The following is a 16,481-nucleotide window of genomic DNA, read 5'->3' on the forward strand; positions in this document are numbered from 1 at the left end:
TGCACTAAGCCCCTCACCTAGATGTTTGCCTCCACATAGCATTCCAGCTCTAAAATTACGTCTCTTTCTTTGCCACTTTAATTCTCTGAAAGGAGTTGCTAGAAGCTAGCATAAAAGCAATGTGTGGGAACTATAATTCTTGATAGGGTGTGAATGACTAGCAGTCTCCTAGCACACAAATTAAATTTTATATATATCGATTTCGATACAGATAGATATACAAGCACTAATTTTTTTCCTTTTCATTAAATGAAAATACCTATTAAGTCAAAAGAATTGGTGAAATTTGGGGAAATACAACAAAATAAAAATGAAGAATTTAAGACTAAAGACAAACTTTATTTCTCAGGAAAGAATGACCAACTAGAAAGTTTTGCCCAGGAAGTCGGCTACCAGGATCAGCTTAAATTAGTCATCCTTTTCATCCCTTCCTCTTCTGTATCCAAAGATTCTGTAAATGTTCTTGTTTTTTTTTTAAACAATGATTATCAAAGTAGGGGAAGGGCTGTCACCACAGCAGAGTGGAGGCAGAAGCACCCAGATCAGTAAATGCCTACCTATGAAAGCAGATAGACACATTGGGGTTTCACTGCAGTCTCCTCAGACAAGGTATTTTGCTCACAAAAGGATTTGTCATAGAACTTTTTAAATCACAAAGCTCCCTAGTCCTTATGATTAGGTTTCAAAAAATTCAACAAATACAAAGCTTCTCAGGAGATAAAAATTTTTCAGATGAACCTAAGATACACACACACAAGTACACACACAAATTCCTAAGGTTATTAGTTTCAAAGAATAAAATATGTATTGGTCCTTCAAAATGTAATATGTAAGGAAGAAATGATTAAAGTCTTGGGAAATCTTTTTGTCAAGAGAAAAAGTTTGGAAAAATATTAAGATTGGTGGGATACTAGCTGGACTTGTCCATGTAAAGAGAAATACGAGGGATTTGTAAATATTTAGAACACTTGCCAACCACCTGTGTTTCTATGTTTTTACCTCTCTCCTTTACCTTGCCTCTACAGGTGTTCAGTTGTTTATTTTTGTGGCCATTTCCAGGAAAAGGCACAAAGGACTTGGTATTTCCAGAGGGAGTTGGGGGACGGAGTAGAGAGCAGTTACATTAAACTCTTGGCTCCGAATGTAAAACTTTGTTCTGGAAGCTTAAGAAAAAAAATTATGGAGGATTGATGTCCCGATTCCCAAAATATTTTCTAGTTGATTTGGACTATAGGTTTCGTAGTTTAAGTGTCTAATTATTCACTCCACATGCTACTTCTGTTCTCAGCGCAAACTGAGGCAGTAGCTTTGTGGGAAGAGAAGGAAAGGCCACGCGGGGCGTGGTTTTTAGTCTCCCCATCCGCTGCCTCACCTAGCCAGGTGCCTCCCACACCTTTCATATCCTCTTTCCATCTAACGGTGGCAGAAAATATTTTTACGTGGAAACCTTGTTAGCAATTGGGTTTCCCAACGATATCTGCACAAAGACCCGAGATAGTAGAAGCCAGGCCCTCCAACGCTCACCCCTACCTGCTGCGTCTGCTGTCTCTGGATAGCTCTCACTTTGGGGACAGGACTCTCCCTGGAGGAAGAGGACTGCTGGCGGGACCGGCTCCCGTTCTGCACAGGCTCAGCCACCAGGGCCGCAGAGGCCACCGACATGCTCCCCGTGCTCCGCAGGGAAGCGCTGTGAGGCAGGGATGGCGCGGCTTTGGCTCGGGCACCCAGCCCAGCCGGGTCCATCTTTCGGATCTGGGCCTGCCCAGTGCTATTTTGCCGCGGCAGAGCAAGAGGTATGTGTCTGTCAGGCACAGTGTGCCGCCTGGAGAAGTCCTCGCTCTGAGTGCTACGTCGGGTGAAATCTTCCATGCTGCTGTTGCTGGGGCCACTGAGTTTGAAGTCTTCACTGTTACTTTGGCTTCTGGAACTGGCAGTGCTTAGGTTCTCCAAGCTGGAATCCACAGAGGCCTTTGGCATTGCGGGGATGGGGTTACTGAGGTGATAGACGGGGTTCTGGAACGACAAGGGCTGGAGGCTGCCTGGCTGGTTCAAGGCTGGGTGCAGGGGCCTTCTCACTTGGGGAGCACTCTGCGGGGTGCTCTGGGTTTCCCGCAGCTGTTTGATGCTGGCCACCTGGGTTATGGAAAGCTGGCTCCCGGTCAAGCGCAGAGGCACATCAAGCATGACTGAGGCATGTTCCACTTGAGCAGCGTGAGTGTCCTGAAGGTCCATGAGGGAGACGCTGCGACCATTAGGAAGGCTGCCTTCCTTTTCATCCTTCTCAGAATAGGTCATACTCTGGGAGGAGGTTTGCTGAACCAGCAGTAACGTTTTCCCCCTGAAATAGCTCTCTGTGTTGTCCTGGCTTGGAGATTTTAGCTTATGCAAATCACTGTAGGAAAGGAAGGAACCCTTAATTACTCTTGAGGAAAATGCAACATAGTTAAGATCCCATCATTTCCTAGTTAGGCTTTAAACCCTCCCAAAGCATTCCAATTCATACTCAATCAGTTCCTTCTAAACCTTCAAGATGAGAAGCTCTGAGTGTACAACTGAAGGGTCCCTGCCCAAGGCACCAATCTTCCACTACAGAAGCCAAGTCTAAGAATCAACACAGCCCATCTGACATAACCAGATAGACACACACACCATGGTTTCACCTGAGGTTCTCTAGATTTTTAAGTGCTACAATATATGACATTATCAATTTCATAGAGCATTTAGTCTTCCACTAAGTAGGACATATCTTCTCCAATATCAGTCTAGAATATAAGTGTCCTAGATCTTGTGCATTATTATGACAAATAACTGGATTTATCTCAGGTCAGATGATTCTTTCCAATTGCTCATGACTTTAAAGATTGTAAATTCAACAAATAAAAAGATGTTTGCCAAATCTCTAAATGTTATCCCTCTAAGGTAGTACTTCACATTCTCTCTTCCATACCTGTCAGTGGGGTCTTCAAATATTTTCTGCAGCCCAGAGGAGAGGCTTCCACTGACATTGGGACTGGAGTTGTGCTCAGTGAAGCGTCTCAGTTGCTGCTGTATTGGCGTAGGATTAGTCAGAGACTTGGTAATATCAGCAAGAACACGAGGGAGAGGTCCCAGTTTTGCCACGGTCGCCTGTAGGAAGGAATTTTCACCCTAATTGGATAATAAGCATTGCGACATCCACCACAGGTTGTTTTGGGGACAACGATGCCCATTGATGAAGGGGTGTAGGTTGGAGGGGAGGGGAGGTGTTTGCATGTGGGGAGCGGCAGGTTCATAATGCATTGTTACGGAGCAGCAGAACCATGGCGTCGAGATGAATGGAGGAGGCAAAACAAGGTGCGGCAGACATTGAGGAAAGAAAGGAAATAGAAATTAGGATTATGCAAATAAAAATTGAAAGACATGCTCAAAACAACCAAAACACTGCCATTCCAACTAAAATAGGCATGCAAAGCAAACGAAATCTTTGGAAGACTAATAGATTGAGGTGGGGTAGGGGAGGGGAAGAACCAGACACCTTCTAACCAAAAAGGACTTCAAGACCAGAAGGCTAGTTTGAGGACACTTCCAAAGAAAAAGGATCATGTGAGGGTAGAATGCATGCCAACATACAAGAAGGTGTTGCATGCAGGGGTCCAAAGCACTCCACTCCAGGGCACACAGTTGGTATTGCCATTCACTATTGCATTTAATCTTGGGAACCCTGACCTATTGCCAACTGGGCTTGCATCCGCATGACAATTTTTTTTAAGCCTCAAAATAAACTGTCTCTATGAAATATGTCTGGACAGAGTCCTGGTTCCCGGGACCAAACAAAGATTAAACAAGGGAAAAGCGTGTTTACACAGCAAAGCCTGTTAAAAAGACCTTGACCCTGAATAAACCAGGCTGATAACTGTTATCTGCATCTCACTGTCGCAGTTATTCAACAAAGAATAACTTGTTGGTGCTTGCTTTATCTATCTTTTTTTTTTTCGTTTGGGGAATTCTTATTCTCATGGGGTCTTATGGGACCCTCAACTGTTAGGCAGTTTTACGTGACTGTCTCTGGATCTTCTTTGCTTGCTCAACAACCAATAGATTCTTCAACTCTGCTTGAACGGCTAGAACGCATGCTCAAATGCCACTCGAAGAATGCCTTTCGTGCTCAACCTTCTTGAGCCGTGATTCATCCACATTCAAGGAATTTACCCTCAGCGTAGCTGCAACTTACTCTCTAGCTGGCATTTCTAAAAGTGAAGATGGGGTCCTCAAGAAGAAGGAACAGTCTATTTTACAAACGTGTTAAGCACCAGTGGACACCCTACCATTTACATTTCCTTAGGAAAGTGGTCTTTATTAATAGGTTTTACTCCCTCCAATTTTATTGGTGCAACATTTTCAAGGATAATAGGAAAATGAAGGAAAACAAACAAATTCTTATCACAGGAAAATAACTTTGTCTTTTGAAGTTATTCTAACATACCACCACACATATTTATAAATACCTGTAGCAAACAAAAACATCAAAAAATAATTATTGTGATAAATCTCGCTAAAGTCTGCTAAGATTATTTTCCATTGTAAAATCTATGCCTCTCTATAAAATCCCAGAAGGAATAAAATGATTGGTAATATATATATTTAGTTATTAATATGGTATACAAGAAAGTTCTTAGCTTGTAATCAAAATAAATGATTAAAAATGATAATTGTTTTCTGTATTCTTAATTCATATCTGTAGAGAAAGAAACCATCAGGATTTTCAGATCCCCTGTAATTCTCTCTCGAGTAGTAACAGATATAGTAAATCCTCTGATTTGTATAATAAAAACAAAAAAATCTCATGGGTAAAGGTGATTAAACGTGATAGTTTCAGTATTTTTCAAAGTCCACAGTTCTGTTAGAAATTACTATGTGAGGCTTCATCTCATCCTACTACACATGAATAAGGTCACAACACCAATATGTGATATTAGTTTCTAGGCAAGTTTTTAGATGTTATATATATACTTTATTTATTTATAGAAATAAATACTCCATTAATGCAGATAATTACTTAAAATATATATAAATAATTTCATGGTTGTCTAGAATGTCCTGGTTTGTAGAGTATAGATTTTACTCAGAAAAGATAACCATTTACTCCCAGATTTCTAAGATAAAAGGCTGCTTTCAACTAAGGAAAGCATGAGTGCTATCACTCCGTAAATGCTCTCTGGAATTCAGGTACATCAAGGTTCACTACCTCCCAGCTCCCATGACTATTCCAGCCTACTTTACCTTATCAAGTTGGGAAACCACTTCCCACAGTAAAGAATGCAAAACTGAAAGCTCCCGACCCAGGTCAATGTAACCATCAAAGCCTGGGGTGTTTGAGATGGTGTCAGGATTAGAGATCTCCAAAAGAAAGCGCTTCATTCCACCCCATTCATGTTCTAAAAAATCATTCATGAATGCCATGTATTCTTCTTTGTTACCAAATCTAAAGTAGAGGGCAAGAAAATGAGAAAGAACATATTTAGGAAAAGAGAGGTAATCATTTTGAGCTGACTTTCACAGAGCTATACATTTTTTTTTCTTTTGGGCAGGTAAGTGACTAATTTGTTATCTGTAAGAGATAAATGCCAAAAATATTAATACTAAAAAATTTTGAGTAGCTTTCTATTTTCTATCAGGTAAGGTAATAACCCTGTTTTTCTGGTATTTAAAGCTCTCTGTAATCTAATCTTCATTGACCACCAAATGGTTCATCAGTATAAACCTTTCAATATCTCTCACTTCTTCAAAGTTTCCCAGATATACTTTCTCTTCTCCAAGCTTTTGTTCATGCTATTTATCTCTGCCAGAGAAGAACTTCCTCTCTTCTTTGTCTATCTAGAGTCTAGATTCTAGCTATCTTCAGGGACAGATTAAGTCCATAAATCTTGTTCCGAAATAAGCTAGAAATAATTTTTTTAAAATCAGAATTAGCTCAAATATGAATATTTCTGCATTGGCCTCTATATAGGGTATACAAAGTTCAAGTAGTGCACTTCTAAAGTGCCACTATTTAAGCTAGAAAACAATCTGTCTCACTTAGGTTCTAATTTTTTTCTTCAGTAAGTTTCTAATAGAATCTTGTCTTTAAACTTTAATATTGAGTAAGTCTGCTGTGATCAGTTTTTGCCAGTGTGAATTCCTTCTCAGTGATCTTAAAATTATTTTCTGTAAATTGTAAAAATTATACAAACTTAAGAAAAATTTGAAAACAATGAAAAGTGGGAAAAGTGTGGGTGTACCCACTGTTATCACCCAAATATATCTGCTGTTGACATTTGAGTGTATTTCCTCCCTGACTGCTTTCTAACTTCCTTTAAAAAAATCTACAGAAAAGTTGAAAGAATATACAATGAACACCCATATGTTGTTCATTTTCATTAACCAACTGTTAACATTTTGCCAAGTTTGTTCTCTCTCTCTCTCTCTCTCTTTCGCTCTGTGTATTATATATATATATATATATATATATATATATATATATATATATATATATATATATATATATATATAAATATAATATAATATAATATAATATAATATAATATAATATAATATAATATAATATAATATATATATTTAAACACACACGTGTACTTTTTTTTTTTGGCTGAATCATTTTAAACAAAGCTGCAGAAAAACCTCTAAATATATTAGAAACCATTTCTCCAGAATAAAGAAAATCTCTTACATGAACCAATGCCATCACACTAAAACTTTTTAAACTAATTTCACCAATTCTCCCCAAATGGAGTTTTACAGAGTTTTCTCCAATTCAGATCCAATTAAAATTCAAGAATTCAACCTACTCTCTTTTAAAAAAGACAGTCCCCTCTGTCTTTTCCATTTTTCATGACATGTGACTTGTTTGAAGGGGCCAGGCCAGTTGTCTTAGACCATGTCACCATGGAATTTACCTGAATGCTCTTCCCAACTTCTTTTTTTTTTTTTTTTAATTAATTTATTTATTTATTAGTTTCAGGTGTACAAAACAAGGTAATACTTAGACGTTCATCATTTATATCCCTCATAGTGTGAACCCCCCTCCCCCCATCCACTATCCCTCCGACCTCACACTGAACCATCACATTATATATATAAAATTATAGTTGGCATTCATTAATGTTTAGCTTCTGATGTACAATGCCATGATCAGGTATCCACAGTATCCCTGAGGTGGTCTCCCAAATAGGACGCATGTCCATCGGATACCCAACAAAATCTTTACAACATTATAGAATACCTTCCCCAAATTAATTTAAAAAAAAAAAACCCTGAGGCCATCTTGTGGTTACCAGCTGCTTCCAAATCCCTTCACCTTTCCCCTTATCCCCAACCCTCTTCCCCACTTTTTTATATGGAGGTTTTTGCATTTTGACATCACTGAGACAGTAGCATATGCACCATTTGATGTCTTTTTTTTTTTTGCTAACGTTTTTAATAGCTTTTTTCATTTAATAGAATTATATCTTCATTTTCCATGTTATTCTTTGTAAACACTGCTTATAGTGGCTTCAAATATTCTATTGAATGCATGTACCATAGATTACTTAACCATTTCTCTATAAAATGAATATTGAAGTTATTTCCAATTTTTTTGCTATTTATAATACCACCACAATGAAAATCTTGTAACATGAGTTATGAGAACCCCACCTCCATTCAAATTTAGGATCTTGTGTATTTTTAACAATGTTTTTGAAAAGTGGTTGTGGTGGTGACACCTACTTGGCAAAGTTCGCCAGGTTCTGAATGACCTTGGCAATGAGAGTCAGAGTCCGAGAAGTGCGGTCATCGGGATACTCCTGCATAAGGTTGAAAAGACTGGGAGACATAATGGCTGGGCACAGGAACCGGAGAAACAGTGAGGCACTGATGAGCCGCTCGCTGATGTCTTGCTTGCCACGGTTCAGGCACTGATGCTTCCACGATGCAAACACTTCTTTTAACTCACGAGGGAAAACACTGGGGAAGGAAAGAAGATCAAAAACCTCTAAATATAAAAGCAGCACAACCCAAGACACACAAGCAATTGCACTCTGGCCCAACACACCTCCGCTCTAGAGCCAGACGGTGAGGAGGGCGTAGTGGAGAGAGCTGCCCGATTTGTGGCTGAGAGGGAGTGGAACATTCCCAGAAGCCCAGATGGAGACTGGAGAGCCACGGCTCTAAAACTCAGGAATTAGTGTAAATTTAGTCTTGAAAAGTGGGAAAATGGCATGAGGCTCCTGACAAAACCATCTGGTTTAATACAGCCCACCATACTCTCTCTAAGGACTGTTCATCAAAAAATCTTCCAAAGTCTCACCAATTGCTGGGGTTAGGGCAATGATCACAAATCATGAGCACATCTGTTTAACACTAGTAAACATTTTAGAAAGCCATTAAAATACTTTTAGTGTCAGAGGAATGTGGTGCTAATATTCTATATGAACATTATATTTATGCAGACAGTTCAGAGGTTCTTCTGCTTACAATGGATATTTAGATTTTAGGTAAGACTATATTAGGGAAACTCCGTTTTTCCCCTAAGCCCTTCCTTTGGTTGGGAATTAACAGTTGACACTGTGATGCGTTTTATATGGCAAATGGTAAGTTCCATAAGCAGGGATAAAGCACTGACATCAGCTCACCAGTAAGAGTTGATGATCTTGCAGAAAGCCAGCTCACAGCACATTTTCAGGTTGCTCTGATGGTCTGTCAGCTCACTAGATGAACATTTGCTGGGATCCACTTCACAGTTCTCATCTGACTCATACAAAGCTTTGATGAACTCCCCTATTTGGAGAGAGAAGACCACAGACAGTATAATTAGAGCGTCTTTCTGAGGAGAATAAAAGGATGTAGGATCTCTGTCCTAAAATGTATAATTGGGAATTCTTTCTGAGACCTGACAGGGAGGGGACAAAAGATTGTTCACAAATGGTTATTGCTTTGGAATCCAAGAGTTACCACCTCCCACTTATCATGTTTATTTTCCTTACCCTGGAAGTTGCAAAACAGCAATCACTAACATCATCATCATGCCATTTATAAAATAACAATGATACTACTTGAAACAATGACACAACTTTAAATCTTTTATCTGAAATCACAAAGATATTTAAGTAGCAGGAACTCATTATTTTTCCGAAGGCCCCTCTATCAGGGTGAATAATATTGTTATTAGTTGAGAAGAAAAAAATAACCCAAGCTTGGTGGAATATAGCCCAGGTAAGGTTTTAAGTGCTAATGCTGGTGCCAAACATAAATTCAACTAAGGATGCCTAGACTTACCTTTTGTAATGGGGACAGTCGTTCAACGCAGCACACGATTGCAGCAGAACATCTCTTTATATAATCTATACATGTGTTCCCACATAAATTTAGCTCAGAAGCCCTGTTCTTACATGCCATCCTCTGTAGGGATATGCCCAACATTCTCTGCAAGAACAAATCCTGTTTATCCTCCCCTGTACCTCGGCTATGTTATACTGGCCCACGTTTCACTGTTTTGTGCTTATTTGTGCACATGTCTGTCTCATCTCTAGGATGAATACCTTTGGAGGTCAGGGACCACGTTCTATTCATGTTCAAATCTCCAGCCTATTAAATAGCTCCCAAAGCACTGCAGGTGCTCAATAAATATTTATGAGAGCTGGTAGTATCTATTCTTAGGTTTTTATAGGCCTTTATGAAAGAGGAGTAGATCTTTCAAAGATCCTTTCAAATCTATTTATATTAGTTAAGGTTCATGCTAGTTATGATGGACTTCATGAAAGTGAACAATAATTTCTGTAAAATTAAATAGCATCAGCAACATGAAGGGCATTTTCTAATAAAATGGTTTGTACTGAAGCAAAGGAGTGCTTTCAAAACTAGCTATGATAGAGGATGGGAAGTGATTATTTGGAAGAAAAATGCTTTAAGAACAGAAAAGAAAGTAACATACAGAAAAAGTAAAGGCTTTAGCATCGAACATGTCTAGGATCAAATCCTCGACCCATCACTTAACTGACTGTGGAGCCCTGAAAAGTCACTTACTTAGTCCAAGCTTCAGCTGCCTTATTTGGAAAATAGCATGACAACTCCCACCCTATAGAGCTGTGGTGAGGATCGAAAATAATGCATGAAAAGAAAAGTGTGAATATGATGTCTGGCGTTTGTAGTAGAGGCTCAACACAGTAAGTATTGTTATGTACAAACCAGGCAACTTTTATAGAGTTTTCATAAAGTGAAATGACTAAAACTAGCACAAGGCTTTTAAATATGATGACTGATTCTCACAAGGTTTGTATTCAGCACGCTTTCAATGTCTCCTATGCTATGTGCTGCCACAGAATTGACCCCATTTAAAGAGGACCTACATTTAAAACAAAGTCATCAGTGTCAAATGCTCCCTGTAAAAACTGGCCCACCTTTAAATTTATACCATCAATATTTTGTTTAGGGAGTTCCTTAAGCTTATACTAATGCCAGGGAAATAATACAAATACTAACCAATAACTTGTGAATTATAAGAATATTCTTCTTTTATTCTTCCAGATAAGAGCCAAATAAATAACTCAAGCGTCCGGAAGTAAATTAACTGTCTATAGTAGCAGACTAAAAAGTTTTTCTTTTCCTGATTATGATATGTAATCCTCCAAAATACAGCAAATTATTTTCACTTTTTAAACTATAACCTATGTCTGATGTGAAAAGTACCACATTGAAAGGTGAACCTTTTATAGGTCTGTACCTTAAAACTGCTTACCTGCTCAAAAATTACTGAGACAGATTCAATAATCCATTCACATTTTCTCTCTTCCTTTGAAAAAATTCAGAGCCAAAGTGGGTAGGTACTCACTATGTGGTTTAAATGGAAGTTTGTGCCCAGAATGTTCTACTTGTTTTCTAGGTAAACCATTAACTCATTAGTATCTAGCATCCAAATTTCATGTGCAGAAATAAGTCAACAGGTAAGGACATATTGCTAAAAAAGAATTTGCCTCTGCCACCAAGGATGGAAACCAGGCGTTTTGGAGACTTCTTTTCTATATCTCACAGGTGCCATTTCCTGTGTGTCACAGGACGTCAACATGCAATCTGATTTCAATTAGAAAGGTAAAGGGGGTTAACAGCTGGAAGAATTAGGTCCGAGGCAGAGCCTGTGTGGTAAATAATAATGGTTCAATCAAGATAAATGAAGATTGTACAATATGACTGGCAACTTTTAACTCAATTTTCTTAGAGAGTTCTTCAGGCAGTCTGAAAATAGCATCTTTTTTTTTTTTTTTTTTTGGCCCAAAGTGTATGAAACATAGCAAAACTATTCAGAGTGTTCAGCTGTACTTATTAATTTTTTTGTTTACCAAGATTTTACCACTGTGAAGTCTTTTTATTTAATGCTTACTATGAAAATCTTCCTCAATTGTATTATTCGAGGTTCCTGCCATAGCAAGTAAAGTGTCAAATAGAATCAATTTCTTTAATTCTTTGAAAAAGTATTTTTTGGTTATAGGGATATCCTTATCTTTCTTCTCTCCCTATATTGTAAGTTCCTTGAGGGCAAAAATCTATCTGCTCATTCAACATGCCTTATTATCTCGTGATAGTCACAGCTGACTACTGAGCACAGGAAATGCGACCGGTGCAAGTTGAAACATGCAATAACTGTAAAATACACAGTGAATTTCAAAGAGCGAGTATGGAAAAAGTGGAAAACCTTATGAATACTTATTATACTGTTACCTGTTAACATTTGGATGTGATGGGTTAAATAAAATGTTATTAAAATAAATTTCACCCGTTTCTCACTACCCTTTTGATACTGTGACTACTAGGACATTAAATTACACGCGACTCTATTATGTTTCTATAGGACAGTGTAGGTGTACATTCTGTGTAAAGTACTGGAGGTGGAGATAAAAGAAAGGACTTTTCTTCAAGGAACTCACGTCTGCTTTATCATGATGCACATCAAAGCACCCAGCATAACACTTTACTCTAGAGGCCCACGCCTGAATTTCATCACCACATCTGGAATTGCAAGTGAGTGGCCTAACCAGCAGGAACCACCAAGGGGACAAAAACTAGTTATTGTTGAAAATTCTGGAGGCCTTGAAGACTGAAATTGGGAGTTGTGGGAACTGGCGAGCGTTTCTTAGTGTTTGAGGCATGATAACAAATGTTAACACTTTCAAGACTTAAGTGATGCATTTATATCATGACATAAATACCCAACCCTGGGGGAAACAGGCCACCCTCAGTAGTGACACCCACTACTATTATAACGTGGGTGCAGGGGCCTGGGGGCAGCTGCATATGCTGCTGGGCTTCCTCCTCCTGCACAAGCCGTAATAAGCCCATCTGCTCTTGTTCTTTGGTGAGTACTGCAGAGACTTTGTAAAGCTGAAACTCGAACTTGAACACCCTACTTGGCTAGAACTACACAACCAGCAGAACTGGAGCTCCACTTGTTTGTCTCATGAGGATGAAATAACAGAGTCAAAGGGGGAGAAAAGAGAACATGTATTGCTTCTCCATACCCAAGGCATCATGAAGATACTGCTGTCCCACCAACTTGAGGTATTCCTCAATGGACTTGGTGGCAATGGTGTTCTCTCTGAAGATCAAGACGTCATGCTCTCCACATCGATCCACCTCAGACATCACCAAATCGGTCAGAAAATCCTGGTAGAACAATGTTCAATCAGGCAGAAAGCAACTGAATAAATAACATACATCAGAAGAAACTGATGAGATATCAGACATCTTGGAAATCCTGCTTTACAACTAAAGCTACCAGATTCATTTGAAAGGAAAAAAGTCAGGATAGAATCTTAGCGGTCACTACCTCTAAGTTTAAAATTCCTTCAAAGGTTTTCCATTGCACTTTGGACAAAGGCCGTAATTCTCAGCTCAGCCTACAAGTCTATTTTCTGGTTTCTGCCTACCTTCCCAGCTTCATCTTGTACCATTCTCTCTATATTCTGACCCAGCCTCATGGGTCTTCTTTTTAGACCTTGAGTACACCAAGCCTTTCCCAACACACAGTGTTGTCCATTCACCACAAAGCATTGTGCAAACGCTGCCCTCAGTTCTGCCTCCCTCCTGCCGTCACTCCTGCCCCACTGTCACCAAGTTCACTCCTCAGATCCTCTGTATCGTCTTTGCACGTCATTTCTTCAGTTAAGCTTTCTCTGACCAACACTGCACTGAACCCCATTAGTCAGGTCCCCTTAATCCACACTCTTACAGCACCATATATCTTTTTTCTCTGCACTTCTCACTGTGATCACACATTTATTTCTGTAATTACTTGATTAATATCTATTTTCCTTAGGAGGCTGTAAGCCCCAGGCGGCCAAAGACAGTGTCTATTTTTGTTCACCTCTACATTTCCTCATTTAACAGTTTCTACACATAGTAGGTATTTAATATGTAACAGTTACAAATTGGTCCACAGTATCAACATGGAATTGCTTGAACACTTGAACTTATTTTTTAGGCAATCTGTCTGACCTTGTCCCTGCCAATGTATCCAAGGAGAAGGACAGCATAAGGTGAAATACAGTCCTTAAGAAACAGTGGCTTTATTTCTCAACAGTCTTAAAGAACTTGATGTAAAGTTCAATGTTTATTGCTGTTCAGTTTGAAATGTGGTAACAGGTATTTTCAATATTATATATTTATTGGATATATCAAAGTCTAAAAACCAAAAACAGAGGGAACATGTTGATTTACTTTAAAACTAAGCATTTTAAACATTAATGGGATTTACTCTGGGGCAGCTTAACTAAGCTGTACAAGAATTATAGACTTAATAATCACTATCAAATTCTTAGGCTGAGAGGCAGGAAGAAGCTTTTGGGGAGTGGGGGGTAACATTCCATATCTTGATTGTGGCTGTGGTTTCAGTGGGAGCATTATCTGCCAAAAATCATTCAATTTTTCACTTTAAATGGGTAGAGTTTATTGTATGTAAATTATACTTCAATAAAGTCATTTAAAAAATCCTATAGGTATCCAGAACTTTGGGCAACTGAACAGCAGAAAGCACACATCTATACAATTTCAAAGATGACAGTCAAAATTTTAATGACATCTCACCCCAAGTTCTTAAGCTTTTTTAATTCCAGAAAGCTGAAGATTATTATCAGTAAACCCAACCGCAAAAATGATAATCAGTAGAAAGGCAGATAAGAAACTAAATATTGAATATATTGACATAGTCTGATTTGTATCAAGAAATCTTAATAGCACTTTATTTTATTGTTTGGTTCTAAATAAAATTATCCTAACTTTGACCTCCTCTGGGTCTGAAATACAATTTTACCATGACCAACTGGCATATAATAGTGACTCAGCTAGTTACTGAATATGCCTCATGAGGTAATAATTTTTATAGTTCAGGCTGATCAAAGACCATCATTTGGTTATTGTTCTTCACACAATTAGCATAAATCTCATTTTTCATCTTCCTACATTTCTACTGCTATCCAGGATGAAATGAGATAAGGCCATCATGACATAACTACCAATTACGTAACATCCCTTGGTATTTTTACTCCAAATATAGATTTTAATCCCATGAAGACTCTTGCTAATACCCAGCATGCTTTTGGAATACCCCCTTCTGGGACCAGAGGATACGTCATCAGTTACTCCTAAACAAGATAAGAGTGCAGGAGTAAACCCACCATATAACACACTCTGGAGTTAAAGAGAAAGAATCGTGAATACACAGGAGCATTATCACGCCAATACTACCATTTATTTTGTTAGACAACATAGAGGTATCTCCTTCGTGCAAATGGATGAATATGTAATATCTAAATAAATGGGTGAATATATAATATCTGAATAAACAATATCTAACTAAATATTTGTGGTCTCTCCATTTTACTTCTTTAGTTTTATAATCTCCATCTTTTCTGGATCTAAGAACTACTAATGTCTTTATTCTTTTTTTCTTTTTTGACCATTAGCAAAGTATATTTCTCTAATGTGGATCTTCACAGTACCATATGTGTGTTTCTTCATAAAAGGTAGGGAAGAGATTTTGGGTAATGCAGCCCGCCTTCTCCACTTACCTTGGCTCTGCCAGTACTTTGAAGAATGTGCACCAGGGCACAAGCCAACTCCTCTTTATTTCTCACACTAATCACGGGTTCAAGGACAGAACACAGCATGGTGTAGTTGCTGGTGACAAATTCTGCAAACTCTTTGTATTGCTCCATCGGTAGAATGGTGATCGTTTGGAAACGTGATTTAATGCGAATAGAAGGTCCTCCTGTCTTTCCTTTGTTGGGGGTAGGTGTACTCACTGGATACCACTTTTCTACAAATTGGCGACCAGTCACACTGGCAGTGGGGATGTTGACTAGCCCTACATAATTATTCTTGTCCTTTTTTTTCTTTTTTTCCACGTCTTTATAAATGTGAACTGTGATGCTATGAAGAGGTGGAAGGCTGTAGAATTCAAAATGTTCACCCCAGAAAATATTGTCTGCTTTGGTCTTGCTGGTTGTACGAGCAAAGAGAGTATCATCAAGGCACAGTTCACAGAAATATTTCTTTTTAGGGGCAAGGTCCTTGGCTTCAATGAGCCATAAACGGAGAACATTTTCAGCTCGTCGGCAATTGTCCTATAAAGAGGTAACAAAGCTGAGTTTGAGCGCTGAAATCCCAGAAAGACAAAATTTCCTTTTAAAATAGGTGATGTCGATTATATATTTTATTACGGGTAATCAATAAATAATGAAAGGGATTGCTATCTCATTGTTCAGGATAATAGCAAGCTCTAAACAAAAATGTATCAGAATCTTAGAGAGCCACATACATACATTCTATTTCACTTGGGTTAAAAAAACATCATCCTGAAATACAAGTTCTCAAGTCACCAGCCTAGTGGCAACTGGACTAATGTCTGCAAATAAAAAAGAGATAAGTAGTTAAGAAACTTGTGTTCTGGTCTCATTTCTATCATGTACTAGCTTCTGACTGCGGCAAGTCACGTAACTTCTCTGAGTCTTCTTATCCACATTGGTAAAATCATGATAATCTCCACAATAAGATTATTTTGAGCATAAAATGGCATAATACACAAATGTGTTTAAAAGGCTCTATAAAAATTAAGGTATCATTGCTGCATTTATCTTTTATCAATTTACTGCTTATAGAGTTACACATTTTTTAGATTCTCAAAACCACTATTACCTTATTTGGTTGAACTGTCCTGCGAAGGTTTTCCATCCACTTATCCCTCTCTGAAGCAGAGTTACAGCTGAAGCATTTACTTCCACTTAAATAGGTAACCTTCAACATAAAGATTAGAGATAAGAAAAGGAAACATAGGGCTCAGGGTCTCCAGTTTCCTTGATGTACCACTTAAGAATTAGGGATGTGTGATGAGCCCAGTTCACACTAGAGGAAACCAAAATGACATTTGCCAGCTTTGTGATTTCTGTATCTACGTCTATATCCACTTTTGGCTTCACATC

At 38.4% G+C, this 16,481-nt stretch overlaps 1 protein-coding gene across 13 annotated transcripts in view; it reads right to left on the reverse strand.

Moving 5' to 3' along the window:
• The window catches only part of RASAL2 (RAS protein activator like 2), a 271,042-nt gene that overhangs the window by 23,658 nt on the left and 230,903 nt on the right, over positions 1-16,481 (reverse strand). For 10 of the 13 annotated variants that reach the window (XM_081027010.1, XM_081027005.1, XM_081027011.1 and 7 more), the window contains 8 exons: positions 16,198-16,296; positions 15,072-15,626; positions 12,525-12,669; positions 8,649-8,793; positions 7,744-7,980; positions 5,260-5,461; positions 2,948-3,147; positions 1,531-2,392 (listed from right to left, as the gene is read on the reverse strand). In XM_081027010.1, coding sequence (XP_080883136.1) covers positions 1,531-2,392; positions 2,948-3,147; positions 5,260-5,461; positions 7,744-7,980; positions 8,649-8,793; positions 12,525-12,669; positions 15,072-15,626; positions 16,198-16,296 — 2,445 coding nt within the window. The remainder of the gene's footprint in view (positions 1-1,530; positions 2,393-2,947; positions 3,148-5,259; positions 5,462-7,743; positions 7,981-8,648; positions 8,794-12,524; positions 12,670-15,071; positions 15,627-16,197; positions 16,297-16,481) is intronic. The other 3 variants (XM_081027013.1, XM_081027012.1, XM_081027006.1) reach the window with 1 other exon arrangement.

The sequence above is a fragment of the Rhinolophus hipposideros genome (assembly GCF_964194185.1).
Source record: "Rhinolophus hipposideros genome assembly, chromosome: 19".
Classification (NCBI taxonomy): Eukaryota; Metazoa; Chordata; class Mammalia; order Chiroptera; family Rhinolophidae; genus Rhinolophus; species Rhinolophus hipposideros.